We start from the raw sequence: 25,594 nt of genomic DNA on the forward strand, positions 1-25,594 counted from the left end.
AATTGTTTCAAGCATGGTCTCTCTCACTGGTGAGGTGACAGATGACAACATTAGCACTTTTTCCATGGAGTTGTAGAATGGCATTTTATTAATGTTCATAGACAAATTGGTGTTTTCATTTATTAAAAAGAGACATATGTATATTTTGCTGTATGAAAGTAAACTAAACTTTAAACTAAAGATTATTTAAAACTCTAAGTGAGAACTATGAACTCAAGTTAAATTAAGTGGTAATCACACTGGAATCTATCCATTGATAACTTTAGTTTTGTGTGTAATTCAAATACACACATTTAAATACATCTGTCTGAAGTTGAAGCTGTTCTACAAATTACTGGAAAAGGGAAAATGTTTTTTTGATAAAGAACTAAATGTTCAAAATGCTAATTAAAATCAATACAATTTAACATTTGTCAACAGTTTGTCAATCATAAGAAGCCTAAAAAATGGTTTTCACAGATTTGTTCTTAATTCAGTTTTTGACTTTAACTAAAGAAGGTTAAGCAAATAGAGATAAAAAAAATCTCTGGAACCGTCACTAATGAACTTCCAAATACAAAAATAGAACACATTACTGAGACTCAAAATTTGACTGTGGTAAAATCCACTGAACTTACTGGACTTCTGCTCAAGCTGTCCCATCTTGAGATGGTGTTTTTTTTTTCTCAGATGGTGGTTTTAGCATCTGAGCTGGTGGTAAAACCATAGTTTTTATGTTGTCCCTGAAGATTCCTCATAACTAGACCCATGGTTCAGTAATAATATTTTTTGAGTACTAGTCTCTCTTGACTGTCCAATTAATTGATCATTACATATTGGATTTTAAGAATCTGGTAACAGTCCAAAATAAAATGATCAGTGTTGGTGTTGTTGTATTAAAAACATGATTTCTGATGTGAACAAATATTATGTTTAATCACTTGTTAACCACACCTTTTTGTTGGAATATAAGTCACTAAATCACAGGATGTTTGGCTTCACCTTTCGCTTTGCTATGTGTCTTCCCTTAATTTGCAATGCATATTGACTTAGGGTGCGTCCTGACTCTAGGCAGATGGGATGAACTCCAGCTTAGTACATCTTTTAGATTCAGATGGAGTGGTAAGATAGTTAGTGGGTATAAGTATGGTGTATATTCAGTTTTTATTTAAGCTTTAGTTGGGCTAGAGGGACAGAATGAATAAGAAAAGATACTTCCTTGACCCTCCAGAGGTCAAAGACTATCTGGTGAAGGGAGAACGCTTTACCAAGTGGTCGGAGGTGAGTGAACATTTTAGTAAGGAAGAAAACTGGCTTTCATCTGAACATCAGTTCATCACTTAACTCAAAGTCTGGTACATCTCAAGTGAATGTGTGCCGCAACAAGTGGATTGTTTAAAATCAATACACATTTAATTAGTGTGAAAGCCAATTCCCTCGTCTCTTCCAAGGACACGACAAAGACCGTTCCCATCACCATGAAGATGGATCCGAAAGGTTTTTATGTCTACTGGATAAACCAAAGCAAGGTAATACATTTTTCAGCGACTGAAATGGCAACCAAGATTCAGTCATTAAGCCAGTGAGATTAGTGTTTTAGAAAAGGCTATTAGTGCAATCCAAATGATAGCTTCTTAAAAAACCTCTCAGTTTAATTGCACAGTTTTTGTTTACTCTTTTTGTATCTGAGCTATAAAGTTGGCAAGCTGTGATTGCAACCAGCTCACAGCTGGATCGCAGTGTTCAGAAAGCTGAGAATTATTTTAAAATGTGACCTTCATGTAGGTGGATTTTGTTGTAGAGCTGATGCATTGGATTGTGTTAGACAGAGTATCTGCTTGTATTTGAAAGGCAGTTGAGCGCGTCCCAAATTCAGACGGTGAGTAAAATTCATCTGATTCCGATCTGTGAAGGCTGTGGGATAACTCACAGCTCCTTTGGCTTCCTTCCCTCCTAGGCAGTTATTGATTACTGCTGACGTGCGGCTGGACTGTGATCCCCTTTGTTTTTTTAGATTCTCAGTCTTCCAGTGCCCTGCCCTGCTCATTAAGGTCAACACATTAAGAAAAAAACAAACTGTGAGACCTAAATATATGGCTCAGCAGAATAACAGCATGTTGTTGCATGTTACTTTCAGAAAGCATAGACAGATAATATTCCTACAGGTGAAGTAAACCCCATAGATTTTGTTGTGGTATCTAAATCTGTGTTTGGCCCAGTGCTGATCTGAAGAGTTTGTGGCAAGATATGACTCTGTCTCTTGTTTCTAGGAGACAACGTTCCTGGATGTTGCCACAATCAGGGACACAAGGACAGGAAAATATGCAAAACTTCCCAAAGTAAGTATTACTTAATGACTTTATTAAATTATTTAATAAACTGCAGTTTCTTTGGAATTTAGTCAAATAAAAGTTGTTTCTTGTATAGGAATCTCTGCATGCATGCAAATATGGGGTTGAGCCCTTAGTTTGCCCAATAATTTGAGGAACATATTTGCATTGCAAAAAACAACAGGGGACAAACACACAAGGCTTTCTGCCCAACACCAGATGAAACACACAGAGGCACTGTGCACAAAGAGACCGACGCACACTCTGACTAACTCATGATCCATGTCCTCTGGGACTGGGCTTGTTTTTCTTTTTCTTTTTTGAGCTGAAAGCTGCCAGTTAGTTGCAGTTCATTTCTAGTCCTCAAAGGCCCCCACTGAGTTGCAACATGCAGCCGTCCATCGTCATGCCTCACCGAGAGGGAAATGTGTTTCCCTTGAGAGTTGCATAATTTCAGTCAGGGTGGAGATGGACGTACATCTTCCTATTTGTCCCCCAGGAGCATTTGGGAAGCTGCTCCAAGGCTGACGTCATTTCTGCATCACTGAAAGAGGAACCAAAGTGATTGATTGTGGAGAGGTCTTGGAAGGTCCCACCTAAAACATGGAATTGCTTTGTCCTGTGTGTTGTGTGTGAGCCCCTATGTGAGATTGAGTCTTTCTCTCTGTGTGTGTGTGTGTGCGCGCGCGTGTGCTTGAAAGGATTTCAAAGTGCTTGTGTGCATGTGTTTGCATATTCTGGTCACCATATTTGTTTGAAAAGGTAAATCTTCCTGATATCCACTGTGTGCAGATTCAAAATGGCCTTTATTTAGATGGGTAAAAAAAATCTAACTTGTAATTCAAGCTCAATAACTAGCTAACTAAATAACTAAAATTATGACCAATCAAATTTTGATGGTACTTTTGTCTTTTCACAGCATCCAAAAGTCCGCAATGTCTTCAACCTGGACTTCCCCGACAGTAACCACCTTGCCAAAACACTGACCATCGTCTCAGGCCCAGACATGGTGAATCTGACCTATCATAACTTCTTTGCCTCAAAAGAAAAAGTGACTCAGGTAAAAATAAACCCCTGCATGAGTCTTTTTGTCGCTTGTTCCCTGAAATGGCTTAAACACAGACGGAAGCCATCTGCCATTATGCAATAATTCGCTGCTTCCCCTTTAATAAGGCACTCACATCTTCCTTTTTAGCTTTCTTAGACTTTGTGGCGCCATCATTTATATTCAATCAGCTGAAATAAAATTACAAATTTTCTTCATTCAAATACATTTACCACAATGTCCTGAACTACAGCCATGTTCACACCATCTAGTGGTGAAAGTGTGTAAAAAAGAACATCAACAGGCACTGATAGTCTTGCAAAGCACTGTAAATCTCCTCTCTCAATTACTTTGAATATAATTCACCATTCTGTGTATTTTTCTGTTCAAAGAACTGGGCAGATGACATTCTTGCAATAGCATACAATGCTGCAAGAACTAATGCATGCAGACAGGTTTTTCTGGAGAAAATGTAAGTGAACTTAACATGACAATGGTGTAGGTGTAAATAAAAATAGCTACTGCATAAGAATGAGCTTTATCTTTACTTGCACTGTGTATTCTAATCAAAATTTTATGAAATCAATTTCAGATATATCCGCATTTCTCTTCAGACCAACAAGGATGGCAAAATCCCAGTGAAGAAGTATGTTATGATATAACTGTCTCACCGTTTGCATTGTGTGTGTGCATGATTATAGTCTTGCCTAATATATTGGTTGTGCTTCCCAAAGCATCTACAAAATGTTCCCTGCTGATAAGAAGAGGGTTGAGAGTGCTTTAGCTTCAGCTCACCTCCCCAAAGGAAAGGTTGGACACCAAAAAATACCTTGTTTTTTATTTTTTTAAATCCTTCCAAGTTTCAGTCTATGCCCAACTATTTTTTAGTTTGTTTTTTTTTTTAACAAAATGTGATATGAAAATCTAATTTGTTTCAGTATGACACCATCAAGCCTGATGTATTCACTGAAGCTGCCTTCAAGACCTTCCTGACAAATCTCTGTCCTAGACCTGAAATCTTTGAGATCTTCACTTCATAGTAGGTCATGTCATTGTTTTTTGAAGAAAAGAGATAAAGTTATTCTGGTCTGGCTTTTGGCTTTTCTCAACACCGTCCAGCCTAACAACTGGAAGATAGTGGACTGTGAAAAGGTTGAGCAACATGATGTTCATTGTTTCACTCTGCACTCCAGCTCCACCAAGCCTACCATGACGAAGGAAAATTTCACCAAGTTTCTGAATGAAAAGCAGCGGGACTCTCGGTTCAATGAGGAACTGTTTCCACGTCTACGGCAAGACCAGATCAAGGCCTTGATTGACAAGTATGAACCCTGCACCACTAACTCCAACAGAGGTAACAACTCACAGAAGATCAACTTCTTGCTTCATTGATACTTTTGAATTTTTGCTGTAATGGTTTTTCTATCAATCTGCAGGTCTGATCTCTCCAGAAGGTTTTCTGTTCTTCCTGATGGGTCCAGAGACATCAGTAGTCATGCAGGACAAGCTGGCCAAGTGTCAGGACATGACCCAACCAATACCCCACTACTTCATCAAGTCCTCCCACAACACATACCTGACAGGTCAAACATTGACCTGACTCCAGCCCTAAAATCATTGGAGCAAATCTTTAATTCTACTACGTCGTCCTCATTTTTTTTTTCCATTAACAGATATCCTCCCCCAAGTTCCATTTGCAAGTGAATTTCCAAGTGAATGCATTTGCAAACTTTAACATATGTTTCTTCCTCTCTCTGCTTAGCTGGTCAGTTCTCTGGCGTATCGTCTCCAGAGATGTACCGTCAGTGCCTGCTGTCTGGATGCAGATGTCTGGAGCTGGACTGCTGGAAAGGAAAGCCTCCCGATGAAGAGCCCATCATCACCCATGGCTTCACCATGTGCACTGAAATCCTTTTCAAGGTACTTCCAGCTGTTGTTGGCAATATTTGGGGGATGGACAGTTTTTGCACAAAACAACATGAATTCTCAAAAATGTGCAACAAAAACAATATTCTCTTAAAACACATGAGTGTTGAGTCATTAATTCATGCTGACTCGCTTGTTTAAAATAAGCTAAATGGCCATAAAGCTTTTCAGAGTTCACAGTAAAAGACAAATACATTAAGGAAGGCAGGCGTTATCCTCTTACACTCAACACTTCCTTTTAAGGACAACTGCAGGGACTGAGGGGCCCAAGTGTGGCTTGGTTTAGTTTATTTAAGTTTGAGAGTGGTGCTCAGCTTTGAAACAACTTCAGCATTCACTGTGTTTTTGAAGATTTTGAGACAGTTGTTAGAGAAACCAGGGTTCATACTATTTGGAAATAACATGAGGCTTCTAACACTGACTTTATGCTTTTATATAAATCAAGAGCAATACATAATACAACCTCTTAAATCAGGTAACTTTGTTTATGACTGGCAGGATTTAAAGTGTACTAGCCAGGAATGGGCTAGATTAGGAATTCTAGGAAGGTTACTTGGAAATTTTGGGTAAGTTATACTACAAAATTAGAAAAAGTAAGTTTAATGCTGAAGGAATATAAATTAGACATTCTGGAAATCACCAGAAAGTAGCCAATAAATTCTAGATAGGTTCTGGGAAAGTAAAGAGTAATTTCAACAAAGGTGTTGTGTCGAACAACAACATTTCTGATGAATATACTGTATACATAGATCAATACTTATTTATACTTTGTGTCATCCACAGGATGTGATAGAGGCCATTGCTGAGAGTGCATTCAAGACCTCAAAATATCCTGTCGTTCTCTCATTCGAGAACCACGTGGACTCGTAAGCTTTCTTTAAGATCTTTTTTATTATTTACATTATCTAATAATTTGCCCTTTAAAAAAAAAAAAAATCCCAAAAACAGATATTTATAGAACATAATAACAACATATTTGGACCTTATATCCAGATTTGTATGTTTTTCTGGTTTGTTTTTAGGGTTAAACAGCAGGAGAAAATGGCAAACTACTGCAAAACCCTGTTTGGTGACGCTCTGATGTCAGAGCCTCTGGAAAAATACCCTGTAAGCTTTCTGTCAAATAGTAGATCAAGTTGTGATCTATTCTATAAGAAATTGTTAAACAAACCTTTTTTAATACATTAGATGCAAAAACGTGTTTTCATTCAGAAACTCTGTGTAATTGACAAAAAAAATATCAGTGTAATTTGTGTAATTATTTTGAAAAAGACAAATATTTTAATATTTCAACTTGAAAAGTTTACTTGAAGTTGTTTACTCCCTATGTCTTGTATCAAGCTGAAGCCGGGCCAGCAGATTCCAAGCCCATCTGAACTCATGGGCAAGATCCTCATCAAGAACAAGAAGGGCAGCCATGAGAAACCAGCCCAGGTTAAGAAAACCAGTGCAGCTGCCACAGACCAGACTGCTGCTGCCGTCACCGTAGAGACTGCTGCAGCCGAACCCACCCAGGATCCAAATACCTCCTCCCAGGATGCAAGCAACCCAGCAGCTCCCACCCAGGAAAATCAAGGTCCACTCTAAAAATCCGGTGTAACAAAATACTGAAATACAGTCCAGGTTCATGTGTTTACAATGTATTGATATTATAATTGTGTGTTTGAAGCTGAGGGAGAAGCTGCTACAGAAGACAATGAGGAGCAAGAAGATACTGAAGAACAGGATGAGGAGAAAATGAAGACATCTGATGAGGTAAAATACTAAATTTCTCCTTGAAGAGTCCAAACATCAGTTAACTTCCTGTCAACTCCCCAACAGGGCACGGCTGGACAGGAAGTGACTGCGTATGAGGCGATGTCATCCATAGTCAACTACATCCAGCCCAACAAATTCATCTCTTTTGAAAATGCCAAAAGTATAACATCAGCTCATATGACATAAGTGCATCTTTTTCAGTTCTTTAAAAGATGCAAAAGTCAGATTTTTTTTTTCTCCTGTTATTTTCTTTTTTCTTCAGAGAAAAACAAGAGCTATGTCATCTCATCTTTTGTGGAAACCAGAGGCGAGGCAATGATTTCCAAGACTGCTGTTGAATTTGTCGAGTATCCTTAAAAAGAACTCCTGCACTTTAAAAAATTCTGGAAAAATACAGGTTAATAAAAAAGAACAAATTAAGAAACTTGAAAGTGTACTTCCTAAACCTTATTTTATAGATACAACAAGAGACAGATGAGCAGAATTTACCCCAAAGGAACAAGAATGGATTCTTCCAACTACAGCCCTCAGCCTTTTTGGAATGTAGGATGTCAAATGGTGGCCCTCAACTATCAAACAATGGGTAGATTTAAATAGTTTTTCACGTGACTGATAAACTCACAGATTTTCATTTGTTCACCACTGGAGGTCAGTGGTGTACCTCTTTGAGCTACACTGACCTCTGCTGTTATCTGCATCTCACAGTGCGGCTCACTGTTGCTCCTGAAACTGAAGCGAGGTGGCGTATTTGGGTCTTGCTTCTGTGTATTTTCAGATTTCCCCATGCAGCTGAACTTGGCCTTATTCGAATTCAATGGCAGAACGGGTTACCTCCTCAAACATGATGTGATGCGCCGCAGCGACAAAAAGTTCGACCCTTTCTGTGACAGGATTGACACAGTGGTGGCAAGCACATTAACCATAAAGGCAGGTTCAAAGCTTCTTATTATATTTCTCTTTATGCATTGCTGGGTTGTTTTTGTGTAATCTAATTTGAACACCAAATTAGCCTCTGTAGTTCTGGGAAGAGTGCTCATGTTTTGTTTGGTTTCAGAGTTCAATATCTGCTTCCAGCTGTGATGGAATATTGTTTTCCTGGTATTTTATCAGACCCTGCATGACATAAAACCTCACCTCTTCTTATATCGGCTCGCTCATCAGCATGCATGGGCACAACATCAATCATCAATCCCATAATTCAGATTGTACCTGTGTTTTATCAGATCTCATGCACCTGTCCCAACAGATCTATTCAGGACAGTTTCTTTCTGAAAAGAGTGTGAAAACCGGGGTTGAAGTGGAAGTGATTGGGTTGCCAGGAGACCCCAAGAAGAAATATCGCACCAAGTGGTCCACCACACCCAATGCCATTAACCCGGTGTGGAATGAGGAGCCTTTTGTTTTTGAGAAGGTAGGAACAGTAAGATGGCTCCAAAGAGTAAAACATGCAGCTCAGCTCTCAGACTGAATATGTGTGTTATTTAGATCTTGCTTCCAGAAATGGCTTCTTTAAGAATTGTTGTTCATGAAGAGAATGGCAAATTTGTGGGACACAGAATAATCCCCATCGATGCCATCCAGTCAGGTCAGTGAACATGAGCTGCTGAGGCTGCTCTTAGTTCAAAAGGGGTTGCTGTGTTTTTTAAAATCACAATTTTTATTTGTGCCCTACAGGCTTCCATCACATCTGCCTGCGCAGTGAGAGCAACATGCCTCTCACTCTGCCTGCTCTCTTTGTGTACATAGAGGTCAAGGACTACATCCCCGCTGCCTTTGCAGGTGCTTGGCTTTTTGTTCTGTTTGCAAATTAGAAGGTTAAAATCTGCTGTCTATGTAACTGCTAACAAGGGGAAACACAATAGAGATTGCTACATGTCAAAAACCTGTAATATTATAGAAAATGTTTATTTTTAAAAAATTCATTAGGCCTGTATATTTTTCATATTCAGAGTAATATATCTGAAGCTTACACTTTGGAGTAATTTTTATTATCATAGCTTCTAAAAAAATTAAACACAAAATGTTTTTTGTTTTTTTAAATTATAAATATAGGAATATTGTGGTCAATACAATTATAGGAAATATTACAAGCAGACAATCTCTAACACTCAAGTCAATGTTAAAGCTGAAAAGAAATGTTGCATTTTATTTGGAAATCAGAATCCCAGAGTCTGGAAGAAGTGCTGAGGTTCAGTGCAAAGTTTCCATCATCAGTGATGTCTTGGGCAGTCATGCTAGAGACTTGAAAGGCTATGAAAATGCTGATTTCATTTTCCAGTAGTCCTTGGAGCTGGCAAACGCATGGTAAAAATACCAACACCTGCTTTAATCACCTTAATTAATTGTAAATCTTAGCACCATAGAGAATCAAAAGGGTGATATGGAAAGTGGGGTATTTCCTTAGCCCCTCCACAAAGACACAAGCTCGTCATTTCCATGCCATCTTGTGATGATGCAGGAAGTTCCTGCATCAGAGCGTGCAATATATATAACAATAAATATAACAATAAGCTAACAGATAAAAAAAGCCTATTTTTTATCTGTATAGTGTTTCATTTTTTAAACATTTTGATTATATTCTTATTCACTGGAATATAACATATCCCAGCAAACTGGGATATGTTATATTCCAGTTATGTCCCAGTTCACTGGGATATAATATGTCCCAGTGAATAACAACATTAGTGTTTCACTCCTTCTCCAGATTTCACAGAAGACTTATTTAACCCGACAAAGACCTCAAAGACCCCTAAAATGGTAAGATGGTCTTATTTAATTTTCTATGAAAACATCTGGCAGCAGTGATTCTGTTCCTGGAAGATGACAACCTCTGCTGGGTTGTTCCTGTTCTGTTTTCTAACCCCTGCAGTCTTCATCCGACTACATCTCGCCCTATGAGTTGCCTCTTGCGGATCAACCCTCTGCAGGAAACGGAAAGGAAAATGAGGCCCCTGCTGAAGGTAATAACCTCTGATTTTGATCCTTCTATGATCACTTCCTGATTTATGATTCTTTTACTTTTCCAGAAAAGGCTGCATCCGAACCTAAACCAAACACCAATGAAAGTACCAGTCAATTGCAGTCTCCTTCTGAAACCGGCACAGAGGAAACTAAAGAACAGTCTGAGCAGTCTCAAAGCCCTGATGCCGCTCCTGCTAAAGATGATGAACCAGATACAGGAAATCTTGAATCTCAATCTCCTCCTGAAGCTCCTGCACCCACTGAGGAGGTTGAAGCTGGGAAAGAAGTGGACCCAAAGTTAGAGGCAGCTCGTGAAGCCAAAGAGGAACTAGGCACCGATCCTGATGCAAACCCTAAGAATGACAATAAAAAAGATTCTGAGGCATCTGCAGCAGCTTCTGGAGAAGACACTCCAGCAGAGGACGCATCTGTGTCCCTGTCCAGCTTGCCGACAGAATCGACAGGATCAAGTGACTCATCTCAGTCTCCCGCTAGTAGTGAAGGTAGCAATAAAGTGTTTCACGTGCTGCATCAGTCACATGTTCCCTCCTCGTACCACGCTGTTAATAAAGCTTTCGGAAAGACAAAATATAAATCAATCTTGGAAGTATTTTGTTGATTACATTTTATTATGCCCTGAAAAGATGGAAGACTCCTGCAACTTTTCTCTCTCTTGTTCTGCTGCAGAGGCTTGCACAGTGACTGTTGAGCAACTCACACAACACAAGAACTATCTGAAGGTCATCAAGCGTCAGGAAAAAGAGATGAAAGACGCTGAAAAGAAATATCAGAAAAAAGCAGAAGATCTGATCCAGAAATACTCTGACTCTTTCAAAGCTATCAAGAAGAAGGGTTCACTGAAGAAGAAAGAGTATGTGGATTTTTTATTATTTTTTTTCAAATGAAAAACAGCAGAATGTTTCACAAAGCAAGTGTTGATGATGCCTACGTGTTCAGGGATCGATTGGCTCATTAATTTGTGTTGTCCAGGCACCAAAACTGTTCTTCCTGCAAAGCAGTGCTGAATGTTGAAGCATATTTGCGCTGAGCCACTAAGAAAGTTGTTGCTGTTGTTTTTTTTTGTCAAGGTCATTAGCAAAATTATTTTCGGAGGTATGCATAATGTTCTGCAACTAACATCCTTTCCTAGCTGAATATTAAATGATGCATAATATCACCAGATGAGTTTTGCCCGCAGTACTTTTTATGCACAAAGAATCAGCCTTGGCAAGCTGTGCTCTTATTAACTCTTTCTTCACAGATATGCTTTGCTTTGTTGTGTTCCACCAGGGGAGGAGACAACTCTTCTGACAACAGTGTGAAGAAAGAACGCGTTCAGGAGCAGAAGGACAAAATGCAGACTGAACTACAAGCTCTGTGGACGGAACAGTGCGATCAGACGAAGAAAAAAAAAGAGCAGTGTGCAACTGAGGCAAGTCAAAGACAGTTCATACCATCCTCTGTAAAAGTGGTCACGTATTTTATCATTATTTATTATTTATTTTGAATGGAGAATAACAAAGCAATCTATATTTATGAGGTGGAAAAAGATGCATAATTTTATAAATCATTTTTCTGAATTTTGTCAATTATCCACTACTTGTTGTTAGTCCGTAACACACAATCGTAATAAAATACATTGAGATTTGTAATTGTAATGTGAAAAATTCTGAAATAGTTCAAGGTTGCGAAACCTTTACTAAGGGACTGTAGTTTGAGAATTACATTTAAAATGAGCCAAACAGTGTCAGTCTGTGGCACATGCAAGCTTTGAAAGTCTTTTTTTGTTGTTGTTATCGTTTCATCTTCTGCTTCTACAAGAGCATACGCAGGCAGCAGGGGGATTTCTGCAAGCCGAGATGGACAACAAGCTTTTATTTATATGGCATCAGAAAGGCTTTGGAAGTGCTTTTAAGGTGACTCACCCTGTACCAAACCGAGCACTCTGAGACAGTGGTTTTAAAAACAGAAGCACACTTTAGCAAGTGACAAACACGAGGACTCATGAGATGTAAGCACAGAGTGGAATAAAAAAGACATTAGTGCTCGAAGACCAACCAGAAAATCTCAATTCAGGCTCAACAGTTAGTAGATAAAGATAGCTACTCCACTGTGTACACATCAAAAGTTTCCAATGTTGTCATGAATAAATAAATAGAAAAAAAAGGGTAATGATATATAAGCAAAGTTATATCAAATTTCCATGCTAGAAAAAAAAAACAGGCTAAAATAACAGCAGCTCTTAAAGTTATTAGTAATAATATGTAACGCATTGACACTACGCAACAATTTGATGCCCTCTTTGTTGATTTCTTGAGGTACTGGATTTATTGCTAATGCATAGCTTAGTGTTTGAAAAGTATTTGATTGACAGAACACAACTTCTAAATACCTCAAAGTCAGTAAAGCTGCACCTCAAGGTTCAGCACCAGCACCACTTCATTTTATTCTCCTTTTTAGTATTAAAATTGTCCAAAGTTTTACCTTTATGCTGATGACACCTAAAAGTATTGTAATCCCCACACCATGACAGGAACTCACCCAATTATGGTTTTAACAGTTATCAAAGTCATGACCTGAAACTTTAAATAAATACAATTTGTTTTTCAAACTCTAAGCGTATAATGCAATTCTCCCTCAATCACTGTTTCAAAAGACTCAAAATAGATTTTGTGTCATGCTACAGACACTTGAGTATTTTAGCTGATGATTCTCTCTCTTTTACCCCACATGCTTATCAGCTGGTCAAAAGGCCAAAATTAAAGCAAGGTTTTTATTTCAGGGTAAAACTTGCCTTTCATTCGAATTCAAAAAGATTGATTGCTACAACCTTCCTATGAATCATGGACATTTTGGATCTGGATGCTTCATTTCAGTGTCTGTGTGCTCTTAGGTCTGTATCACCCTGTTCTGAAGCCAAATAGAGTAAAATTAGTCAAATTAGAGGTACTGATTTTACCTCATTAACCCTTCCTTGTTCATTATATCAGTGGATGGTGATTGAAAGCAAAAATGAACAATCTCCTTTTAAAGAAATAATTACATATCATCCTGAAATGAATTATTAAATGGAAGATATTCTGAGCTTCTTCCAGCATTTCTTTGAATGGATTCAAACTGAAGTCAGCCTGACATAGCCATGCAAAGTAATATTACCTTATTGTTCAGCTTTGTGCTTCTTTATTTGTCCCTAAAAGGATAAAGCGGTCCATTAGCCATTTTACTCCATAGTCATAAGTGGGTTATTTTTGCGCTATTAGATTATATCAGGACATTTGAACCAATTATTCTGTTATTCTATTATTATAAGGAGAATCTTAAAATTAGACTCTGAAAAAGAAAATCTGAATATGTTTCTAATTAAAGCTCCTCTCATATCTAACAACCACTCACTCATTTCTCCACTGTCTTTATTGTGTGAATTCTGCCTTCAGCAGCTAATTTTATCTCTCTTTGTTGTGTTTCGGGGATCATGAGAAAACATGTTAAAAAAACTGTTGTTATGCATGAGGCTAAGGTTCTCTTTCCAAATCGCCAGTCTACTTAAGGGCACAGTGGCTCAGTCGGATGATATTATAACTCTGTTCAAGCTCATTTTTCATAAATCACCAGCTTAAACATCAGAACTTAAATTTAAAGCCACTTATGTCTCATTTAGGCCTACATACTGACAAAAACTGTATCATTTCTTTGTTCTGCTGCAACAGAGACTTGCTAAGCTTTTGGAGATGGCCATGGAGAGACACACCATTGAGCTGAAGACCCTGGAGAGGTACGGTCACATATGCAAAACAACTGTGACATGATGCACACATCAAGAAGGCTTTGCCGAGTTCATTTGAGTCTAATCCTTATCTCAAGGCTTCAGTGTGACTCTGAGTGTGTGTGCATGTGTCATCTGAGGTGAAAAACGTGACATTTGGCAAAGAGAATACATCAAACGCTGAATGAATCACCTCAGCAGGCGGGTCTTCCAATGTCCTTGGCTGGCTTATGGTGTTAGGTGTGTGTTGTCCAAAGTCCCCAGTGGGCAGATGGTTAGTTCAGGACAGTTATAATCCAACAGGTCTTTCAACAACAGCAGGGAAACAAAAGCATCTCTGAAAAGGTCACACCAGAAACACTCAGACCTGCAACTCTTGCTTAAAGACTGATTGTTCAGAAAGTTATTATTATTTATTTATTTTTTTGCATTCTTTATTAGCTTTTTCTTTTTATCCATAGTGAAGCCAAAGAAAAGAAGAAAGCTCTGAAATGTTCCTCCACAGAGAAGTCAAAGTAAGTTCATGGTCTTAATTGCTTTTTCTTTTTCTTCATAGTTTATTAGTTTTGGCATGTGAAAATGAAAGGAAATGAGAACTTAAGCAATAAAAAACAACTCAATCCTAGGAACTAGATTATATAAAGTGCAGGTTTTTTTTATATTATTGTGAAGGTAATCTCATTTATTTTATCCTCATTTAGGCTGAAAAGGGCCATGAGCACTGAGATGCTGGATGAGACCAGTCAGTCTGAGGCTGCTGTAAGTAATCAGCTATGCAATAGTTTTACTGTAAATACATTGTAATATGTATGCTAATCTGCCAATTTATTAGGTACGTCATGCTAGTACTGCATTTGACACCCTTTTACCTTCAGAAATGATCTTATTTAATTGTGGAATATATTCAACAAGGTGTTAAATATATTATGTTAAATATATGCAGTACATGGACCAAAAATCTTAGAAATTTTGGTCCATGTTGACATGATGATTTTACATAGTTGATACAGATTTTCTTGGTTTACAGATGCTTAATCTGTACTAAATGCCCAAAGAGGGCAAAGAAAACAAGCCTCACATCATTACACCACCATCGCTGTACTTTTTCTGATTTGTCCAATTTGGGACTAACTTTTTGGTTTACTACACCTTCGGTAAGGTTGAAGCACTCCAGTCTAAGACCTTATTTGATGCCTGGACTATTAAATATCTAAAATAACTATTTTTTTGCTCATTTACATTGGTGCATTGAACAGATTATTATTTTCAAATTTGTGACGATGAAGTGCTTGCATATTTGAATCAAACATGGACGAAATTTTACCCTAGGCATGTTAAAGCAAACATGTTCACATCCCGTACGCCCACATGTTGCTTTCAGGAGCACATGCACACATTTGTGACCCATAAGTTCTCCCACGCATGAAAGAATCTACGCATCTTGTCAACCCACAGTAAGATCTTATTCTCTAGCACACTGACAGACTCTTTTCACCCTTTGAATAAAGTGCAGCAGACCCTAACCATAGGCCAGGCTTACCCATCACTCAGAAGCTGCTCACAGGGAACGAGTTAATGCATGTGTGGTCGATGAGTCACTCAGCTCTGCTCTTGTTCCTCTATCAGCTCACCAGGATTTAGATCTGATGCATAGGTTAATGACCGGGTCCTTTTACTGGGCGCTGCAACAATTGACTCAATCTGTAACTTAAAAGAAAACCCTCGCTCTCCCTCCCGCACCTTCTGGTCACATTGCAGTGCAAGCTGATCAACATAATCAGGATTTATCCATTAATTACCACGACTATTTACATCATTATCGCTTGTCTAATCAGCAGTGGCACAGTATTGAGTGCTGGAGTGCAAGGGCTGAGCAATCTTACTGAGCAGGACCAAACTGGCAACTTAACTGTATCGATCCTCTCTCTCAGGTTGCGTCCCATGGGGATGTGTACATACACTGTCAGGAAGAAACATGAGCAGATAAACTATTTACAGACAAAACAACTAATCTGTATACCCCTCACACTAAATAAACACAGACATGATGATTTTCATGCAGTGTGAAGACCACATGCAGTGTGAAGACCACAAATCAATGGAAAATGTTTTGTGCTTTGCTGTGTTACAGTCTGCAGACTTCAGTCCACAACAAGAGGCACTGATGAAGAAACAAGCTGCTACCCTGGAGGAAGTCAAGGGAATAACTAATCAGGTACACACACTGACATCAAGAGGCTCAGGATTTTTCACAGAACAATGAAACTGAACTAGGGATAGCTACTTCCTTTCAGAAAAGAATTGATGCCTCACTAAGTTTTTTCACATTTTATCATGCTGCAAGCATAAGCTTCTATTTTTTTTAAAATAATTTTATGTTCTAGAACAACACCTATAATATGATTTGGAAAGAAGAGACTGAAGAAAGGAACCAAAGAACAGACTGAAATTTCTGCCCATTCTTACTGAGAAAATACTCCAAACTCAGCCGCATTGGATAGACACTGTCAGTGGACATCAACTGACCATTCTTGTGACAGGTTTCGTGTTGAGTTTAGGTTTGGACTGACAGGGTATTATAAATATACTGTGATCTAATCTCTGGTTCTATGTTTTGGGTTGCTCACCTGGGAAAAGAACCTTCACTCCAGTCTCTAATCTTTTTAATATAAAAACTTAAGTTAAATTTGAATTATTATAATGACTTAATGATATTTCATAATGAATCTTTTACACAGAATGTACATTATAAAGTTTTTAATGTTGAACTCATAGTTGTAAATTGTCCTGACTACCTACCATAAATATTGTGCTTTAACCTACGGATCCCAATAGTTCCTTAATAGATCCCTAAAATTTTATATTAGTAATCTCTATTTAGTGCTTCTAGTGTATGTGTCAGTGTGACACATCCAGAATAAGTGACAAAATAGAAACAGCTGAACAAACTCCCACAGCTGCAAATGATGTCAAACCTCTTCTGGTTGCAATGGTTCCCTTTGAATCAGAGGAATTTTGGCAGCTAATGCCGAGAAAAGAGGTGCGAGATTTTTTAGACATTGACGTGTAAAGGCCAGATGGATGGTGGGTCTCAACAATAGTATTAACCTGCAAATGTAAATTCTGATGTTATGAGAAGCGGTGGGTGGAAGTGAAAGTGCAAATAAACAAATGGAGGAATAGGGAACGCTCAATGAGAGCTTATCCTTTTATTACAGCTGGTTTATTTTTCATTTTAATGGAGTCAAAATTCTTTTTAAAATCAGTTCCTGGCACATTTTTTTATTACCATTATCAATGCTAAAAAAAATCAAACTGGCAGAATAAAAACAAAAATCCCTCCCCAAAATTTTTTAAGATGTAATTTTTCAGTGCAGAAAAATGACCAAGCCTAATTTATTCGTTCACAGAGAGGAAATATCAAGTCAGCGTCACAGGATTAGGAAACATTGTCAAAAACTGATCAGGACCCACTGAAAAAAAGGACTGTAGCAACTCGAGTCTGACATGGGATTTCAAAATGTCTCAGAAAAATATGAGACATTCCACTGCAGAGAGAATAGCCGATATGTCCCGGTCTCACAATGCAAGCAAATAAGGTTATGCTAAAAGAAGTCTCCAATAACTCTGAAATGTTATTACAAAACCTTCAGTAAACTTTTGCTTCTGTTTATATGGAAATGCATCCCTCAAAAAATAAGTAATAATTGAAACTTAAATTTCATGTGTGAAATGCAAAGAGCAAAAACAAGCAGGCAAAAATAAATATTGTTAAAGGCCAAGGCTTTTGCAATATTGTTGTTGGGACAGATAATCCTGAAGTGTGATTATTTGGACATCATAACATTAACAGAGCATTACGCCAACTGTGAAGCACAGAGTTGGAAGTGTCATGTTGGATTTTCTGCTGCAGGGTCAGGTCAACTCACTCACATCTATCAGAGGCTGCTTGAGGAAAATGTGAAAATACCTGTCAAAAAAAAAAAAAAAAAAGAAGTTAATCTGATATATAAAGGACAGTTTAGCTGATTTTTTTAAAGAAAATAATTGATTTAAAACATCCACGTTGGCTCCTCTCAGGCTAACTTTAGTCCCCCAGTTTAAATTTACACTAACTGAAGAGGCAAAGATAATTTGTTTCTGCAGGTCTTATTTTATCAGTTCATACATTTTTAGCACAACCTCATGTCAAGGTCCTGAACTATTCTTTCAATGCAATTTGATAATCACTGTTTGATGAATGTGTTTGCAGCTAATCCAGGAGGCTCTGAAAGAGCATGCTCAGAAAACGAGGTCCATGTCTGCAGAGGTCAGGAATGCTGTCAACGTCTGCGTTGGGGCACACTTCCCAGAATACGTCGATGAAGGCGGAGACAAAAAGCCTCCGTGTGAGAGCTTTTATGGAAATGTCTTTGTAGGATAGATGTACTTTCATCTCTCTGCTGTCTGCAACTTATGTTATCAGTCTGTTATATAACCTAGAACTGGAACATTGTTACAAAGTAGACAACGATTGTTAGCCAAGCTCAGAGTGAATTTAAAATATTAGATGTGATATTTGTAGCAGGAGTATCTTTTAGGAAGTTAGGAGCCAGTAATGTTCTCTTGTCTGTATTTTATGCCAGAGGTAGGTGGTTTTGAATTTTTTTCTTTCTTGTAACTTTAGAGATTACAGTGAAAGATCTGCTTCAATAATAAACAAAAGAGCTGCAGTTTCAGTCTCCTTTTGACAAGGAAATGTAGCCTTAAAGTAGTTTAGAACTGTCTTCAGGTTGAGTGCCTCCCTTTGATTGTTGATTTTACATGTGTGATTTCACTTACTGCTGGAACATTATAGACAGTTTTAAAGGAGCTATCTCCCATAAAGCCTTTACATTTTCTTGTGCAAACCCCAAAAGGTCTGAGATTCACTTCCCCCAGGTAAAGGGCGTTTACTTCAGGACTAATTGCGACCACAGATCCAGTAGCTGACAAACTCACTGGACTGATTGACAGATGGTGTATTGTCAACTGTAGGACTAAAGCTGATTCAATATTGATTGTATATCATTAGGTTATTTTTGCTCTAAGTCGGCTGTTGGTTCAGCCTCTCCTAGGTTGAAATTGAACTTTGCCCTGCATATTTTACAATTGTGGTTTGCAATTGCTTTGCTTTGTAATAATTTATGCTTACTAATTAGAAAAGAAAATTTATGCGAAAGTGTAAAATGCTATCAAGAAAAAGGTCTTTGTCCATTTTAAATGAAAACAGTTCAATATTTATGTTACCATGCACTAGGAGTTTTTTAAAATTTATTTGTTTGAGGATTTAAGTATTTGAAGAACTTGAAAGTAATGCAAAAGTGACAAAGTTAAACAGAAATTAATTCATCATTTTAAAAGTAACATTTTCATCAATGGCACAGATAAGATCAATTTCAGTTTTCTGAACGTTTCCTGATTTACTTTGCAATGACTCTGGGTGATTATATAATTGCAATAAATGTTCATTTTCCTGCTCTTTGAATTAATAAACATACATGTTCACTCAATACATTTTTTGGTTTAATTTACATATATTAAATTCAGAAAAATTAACACAGTGTAGACCTAATTATCAAAACTAGTGGGTTCGAATCTGGTTTGGATATAATCAGAATGAAATTTTAGATAGCACAGATGACAGTAATGAGGTACTGTCAGACACATCCAGAATACAGATCACTGATAAAATCCTTACATCAGTGTTGCATTCTACATAATAATGTCCAAATCTAGCTCAAAAAGGGGGGATATTTCTTTTTACCATACCAGAAAAAACATAATCTATTACATTGCAAAATGTTTAGCTTTTCAGATTTCACTTTTTATAGATTTATCTTTGAGTAAAATTAAATTGATATCCCTCTGAAATAATGTAATTTTTCACATAAAATTATGCTTTCAAATAACAACAACAACAGCTTTCTGGGTTTGAATGATGCAACATGTGGCTCTTAAGCCAAAATTATACAGAGTTCAGCATTATGCTTTTAGAAATAAGGATTATGACAACATTGCTATGTGTTGTTTTAATGTAATAGTTAAACATTTTCCAACTACCTCTATAGGCAGAGTTGCTTTCTTACACTTCTAGCAGCCATACATTATTAAGTGGCATTTTTCTGGAAATCTAAGGTGTGCTTCAGTCAGCTTTGTCACTCTGTGCACACATACACACATACACGCCCACGCCCGCACACACCCCCACACACGCACACACACACACACACACACACACATAGATATATTATGCCGATTTCAAACACTGCATGTTCCTCACCAACCAACAAACAAAAAACAAGATAAATTTTAAACTACTTGATATGTTGAAAAAAAAAAAGAAAAAAATCTAATTAATCAATTAGGTTTATCTAAAATAAAGCCCTCTTCAGCCCCTGCATGTCTAACACAGATTGTGATGGCTTAGGAGGAAGACCAATTCATTAATATGTAATTATGAGTCATTTATACAAATTAGCACTTTATTTAGACCGCATGGTGGGAAACACCACACACTTGCAGTTATGACTGTTCTGTGTGGTTTGAGTGATTCCCTCTCTTTTGAAAGTTTTATAGATGAGTAAAACTCAGAAAAGAAAAGCTAAGATTACATTTGGAATTTCTTGTTATTGTGCCCTTATGTGGTCCTAAAATGGTAGCTGTAGTGCGGAATCAGATGTGCATCTTCCAGTTACACATATTTACACTCTGAACTACAGATGACTGCTATCTGTACTCATGAGGTTGGTTCATTCAGAAGTAGAAATCTGTTGATTGCAGTCCATAAAGTTTGTTCACTTGAGACCGAAGACTCCAGGTTTTGTTGGTTTCTTTTTCCTAGCCCTTCATAGCTCTAAGTTTGTAGGTGCATTCGGAACATTATGGCTCGACTGACTCGCAGTAACACATAATTACGATGTTTTTTTCTCTCCAACTAATGCAAGACCAGTGAATCAGTGGAACAAGTGCCGCAATAAAAGGCATGAGGATTACAGCGAATGCAGGTAAAAACCTCTCAAACACAGAAACATGTTCCAACTTAATGTCAGCTCCATTAACAGTGCATGTTTCTCAGTGAGAGGCACTTGTTTCCACTCACATGCATGCATTCATTACTTTTTTCAACTAACTACCTACAATAATCTTTCCATTTAGTTTCTTTCAGTTTTTTCGTCCTCTGTCCCTCCTTTCTTCTGAATTAAGTGACATGAATGACTATTTTTTTTTTAAAGGAGGAATGGGACAAATCACCAGGGGAAACATCTTGTGCTCGAGAGTCCTGCCACCTCATGCGCAGCACAGATGAACAGCTTGGAGTGTGAATCCAGTCACCCCTGAATCACTCTGGCTGATCTTACATAAGGCAAACACACGGTGACTGTCTCCTTCAAGCTACAGAGGATCGGCCCGTGATCTTTATCCATCTTGATTGGACGGAAGTCCAAAAAAATGAGGAAAACACCTCAAACAGTAGAGTGCTCTGCACAGATTCTAGCAGATGTCAAAAAAAATTATAGTTCCTTGCATTATTAACTCTACCCTGTAGCATTACAGCTAGAAACATACAAACACATGAACTGAGAAACCTAGGGAAATATGGGGGAGCTGCAGAGAATGTCAATTTCTTTTTTTCCATCAAACAGCTGGCTAGAGGAAAAAATGACTAAACTAAACATAGAACAACTTCCAATTCAAGTTGTTTGAGTTTAAGGTATGTTGCAAAAAAAATTGTCAATCTATTCCAGGCTTTTCATGTGAAAAGTCTCAAAACACTTGTAGTTGTAACATAAAATCTCATAAACTCCAGATAAGAAACAGATTGTACTTTTAACTTGACAAAGTGGATAATCTTTAAACGGCATAAATATTTTTGTGCAGCCCAGAATGAGTGAGAAAAGCAAAATCAACACTTTTTATTTTTTTCTTATGGTCTGTGTTTAGTTATTCCACTGAGATCAAAATTATGCAACCAAAACCTGTAAATAAAAGATTTAGAATACTCAGTTACCGTGAACATGCAAACTGTAAATCTAAAACAATTCTTCTATTATAAGCTTAGAGTTGTAAAATAATCTGATGCATGGGTGACCATATATCTCGGACTGCTGTTTCCTGTCTGAGGAAGCTGACGTAACCCACAGTCATGATCCAGAATCATGGCTTGAAGTGGATGCCATCCTGAATGAATACTAAGTACCCACACCACCCACATAAACACCACCTGCTGAGGCTTCGCTGTCACAGGCTGCATCAGTCTGTTGATAAATTTTTGTCCCTTCAAAGACAACAAGAAATGTCAGTCGGATTTTCAGACATGATTCGAATTTCATTTTAGAAGCTCCTTCTTTCTGGGCTGCCGTGTTAAAAATCAGAATCATGCTGTTGACGAGTGCTCCCTGCACTTTCCATCCTTTCTGTGACATGAGAGGCTGTGAGAGGTGCCTTCACCTTCTCATGGATGCAAATCTTCACATTTATGGTGGTCACACTTAAAAACACAGGCATGGCTCCCACACACTTCACAGTAATGATATAAAGGCTCGCTAATGGCAACAGGATCAATTTTCAAACTTCTTTGGTCCTTTTTTAAAAGTTTGTGTGTATGTGTGTGTTGTCTGGTTGTTATAATTAGACTATTTTGTTGCACAATAATGTCTTCATGGTTCTTACCTCTCTTGGGTTAGAAGCATCTGTGTAACCATTAGTTTAAATGACAGAGACACGAGAGAGGCATCAAGAGACCGCCAGCTGTCTCCACGATTATATAATCCTAAAAGATGCTTGACTTGAAGTGCCGTTATAGTGCATACAGTCATTTTCTGCAGTGTTGTTTATAGTTTGTGGTGTCTGTTCCTTAAAAGTGCAAAATGACACAATTTTATTTTGAATAATTTAGAATATTCGTACTTGTTGAAAATAATTTCTTGGAATCAGACATCTGGGAATGCACAGATGATGCATTATAGGGAGAATACTCACTAACTTGTTTATTTGGTGTGTAAATTCAACTCGTATTAATACAGATGTTTCACATCTGTATCATCCTAACATGCTTAAGAAGCAATGAAACAAATATCAAAATGCAAACATTCGGTCTTTTGAAATAAAGAAAGTTCACATTGTCAAAACAAAAACACAATTTTTAGAAAAACAAATACAAAAATATTTTGTTTTACCTTCTAATCAAACGTTTGGTGTAGCCTGTTCAAACAAACCCACAAACTTCAGATTTTAGGAGAAAGGTCTTCACTTTAAGCAAGTTCTAACAGTGTTTAAATGAAAAACCTGCAAGTTAGTAAATGGTACCAACTAATTTGATTCTACTTGAGAAAATGTCCAATGCTTCCTTGTAAATCTATATAATTTCTTCTGATAATTGCATTGTTTTTAACGGCTCTGAATTTGAATATTTTTCTTTAAATATGTGTTTTATGGTGGTTTTAATAGTGTCATTGTATGATTAGGTGCACTGGAAGGTTGCCACAGGAGATTCAAGGATTTCTCACCAAAGCAACATATTATAATATGATATAAAGATAAAAAGTTGATTTTACATAATACCCCACTTTAAGAAACTCTGCTATATGTCAGCAAATATTTATTTGGACTTATACAGGAATGTAATTTAAAGATAATTTTGCTGTCTTCTTGCCTTTTTATGCTTTTTTTTTTCTTTTTCATGGGTTCAACAGTTACTTATTTGATGTGTCATACTACTTTATTTTACGGCATTTTATTTATGGATCAATTTGTTATGAATGCTTTGAATGTTGGAGTACTTGGCTTGCTATAAACATCTGGTGTGAATATGTTGTGAGTGAAATATAAAAACATAGACATAGTTGGTGTTTATTTTCCTTGCTGTAAGTGGAGCAGATGACTCAGTAAGGTCTAGTTAAATCCTGCAACCTCTAATAGTATAAGGACTCTCCACTTGACAATGAACAATGACAAAAGCACTCTGTTCATATTAAAAATGAAATTACTTCAACAAAAATAGACAAACTATTTTTTTAAAAAGTCAGCTGTCTACATGCTTTAGTCTTATACTGACATGTCAGTGATGTCAATCCACACACGTGCCTCTTGGCAAGGACATGGAAAGGCATGTCTGCTAAAAATATTCCTGACAAAGTGTGAAAATATAAAGCAAAGGTACTTCTAAATAATATTTTGAGATATGTTCGGACGTAATGAATTTATGACAAAATTAACAAAAAGTAAAGATAAAATTCATAATGAAAATAAAACAATAAAGCATTAAACAATTTTTAAAGATAATTACAACATAAAAAACCTCTGTGGACACAGAAAAACAAACTTTGAAATGACAGTAGAGCTGTATGGACACATTCGATATAATGTTTTATGCTAAACTGCGCAGCAGCTGGAGTTTTACACCCACCATGTCAAGACGACATGCATTTCATTTGAAGCACTTAAGGCTGCTGAGTCACCAAGTGGCTCCTTTAAAAAATAACAGGCATATTGAGAGTTCATTAGAAAAAGACATGTTTTTGCTGTTCCTCTGCTCACTGAGCAACGTGAGTGGCCGAGCATGTGGGAGCGAGAACAGATATGGCCTCGAGGCCATTAGGTCATCTAAGAAGAAATGAAATTCCTCCAGGGAGCTGCAGAGTGGGCTGCCATTTACAAAACATTTGTGTCTTGAGTTGAAGACTTTCTGATATTGCCTTACTCCAATGTTCATGTGGCTGTGTAGTTATATGCTCATATTCATTGTGAGGTGGAGGAGAGTGGAAAAAATGTGAAATCATTACATATTTAATGTCAAACTTATCTGGTTTCTTTTTTTACTTGAGATGATAAGATGGTAGACTACAATGCTAGTATTTGAGCTTCCATTTTAAATGAAACATGGCACCTAATAGCGTCTTAAACCCTGCATGCACTTGTTCCTCAGTTTATTTCCTCAACTTTGAAGTAGCCAGAGCTGTCATTTGCTTTTTCCACTGTGACAGTGCAGCACACATTTACTCCTGGTGCTCCTTGAGTGTTGCCCAGCTCTGCTCGCTGTTGACATGAAACAAATACATTAGTTGTCCATTTGTTCAATTTATTGAGCTGTCAGATTGCAAGCGGGCCCGCGAGACCACAAATGGCTCCTGTCAGGCGGGAGATGGAGAGGGAGCTCTGCTGCGCTTCATCTCTTCCTCATCACTGCAGGGAAGGAGTTTCCATCAGACCTGAGAGATTAAAGAGAGCTACAAGTGGCTCTTTGGAAAGAGGGCTGAGGCAAAATGTGTGAAAAAAAAAAAAAAAGTGTTGTGGATAAGGATTGACTTTTATTACTTGACACCGTACCGCTGCAGGACCTTGTAGCAGGAATAGGAGAGTTGAACTGAGTTAGATCATTAATCAAAGTAACATCCAGAAGGTTTTCACGATAGCTTAAAGGTCTCTAGGAGACAGTAGATAATTATTTCTCTCATTGGACCTGGGATGAACGACATCATTTATCAAAGTCTGGATCCATTTTATCTGTAAACCTAAAAGAAAAGGGAAAATAACAGAAATGCAACAAGTACATAAACTGTTAATATTTCTGATCCAATACTGGGGAACGGTCTGGGAATCAGATTATTTTTGTTTGGTCAGAGTTGGAGTTCCTGACTGTACTTTTCCCAATATTTATTCTGCCACTAGTATAATTCTCTTATGGATGTTTAGCTTTTGAGATTGTTATATGCAAAGTGTGTTAAAAACAAGAATTATTATTATTATTATTATTATTATTATTATTATTATTATTATTATTATTATTATTATTATTATTATTATTATTATTAT

At 37.4% G+C, this 25,594-nt stretch overlaps 1 protein-coding gene across 1 annotated transcript; it reads left to right on the plus strand.

Annotated features, from left to right (window-relative positions):
• The first annotated feature begins 1,176 nt into the window (after positions 1-1,176).
• On the plus strand, positions 1,177-19,293 carry plcb2 (phospholipase C, beta 2). The gene is made up of 32 exons (XM_044143590.1): positions 1,177-1,260; positions 1,431-1,508; positions 2,250-2,318; positions 3,229-3,369; positions 3,747-3,826; positions 3,947-4,000; positions 4,089-4,164; positions 4,293-4,393; positions 4,548-4,708; positions 4,791-4,937; positions 5,117-5,274; positions 6,064-6,146; positions 6,303-6,387; positions 6,622-6,856; positions 6,950-7,035; positions 7,102-7,198; positions 7,301-7,385; positions 7,497-7,621; positions 7,814-7,965; positions 8,285-8,449; positions 8,524-8,623; positions 8,713-8,817; positions 9,743-9,795; positions 9,908-9,998; positions 10,065-10,502; positions 10,687-10,870; positions 11,290-11,431; positions 13,707-13,771; positions 14,224-14,277; positions 14,464-14,521; positions 15,894-15,977; positions 18,015-19,293. The coding sequence occupies exons 1-32, from the start codon at positions 1,177-1,179 to the stop codon at positions 18,183-18,185; spliced, it is 3,807 nt and encodes a 1,268-aa protein (XP_043999525.1). The 3' UTR covers positions 18,186-19,293.
• Positions 19,294-25,594: the final 6,301 nt, after the last annotated feature.

Source organism: Gambusia affinis, linkage group LG16, assembly GCF_019740435.1.
Source record: "Gambusia affinis linkage group LG16, SWU_Gaff_1.0, whole genome shotgun sequence".
Classification (NCBI taxonomy): Eukaryota; Metazoa; Chordata; class Actinopteri; order Cyprinodontiformes; family Poeciliidae; genus Gambusia; species Gambusia affinis.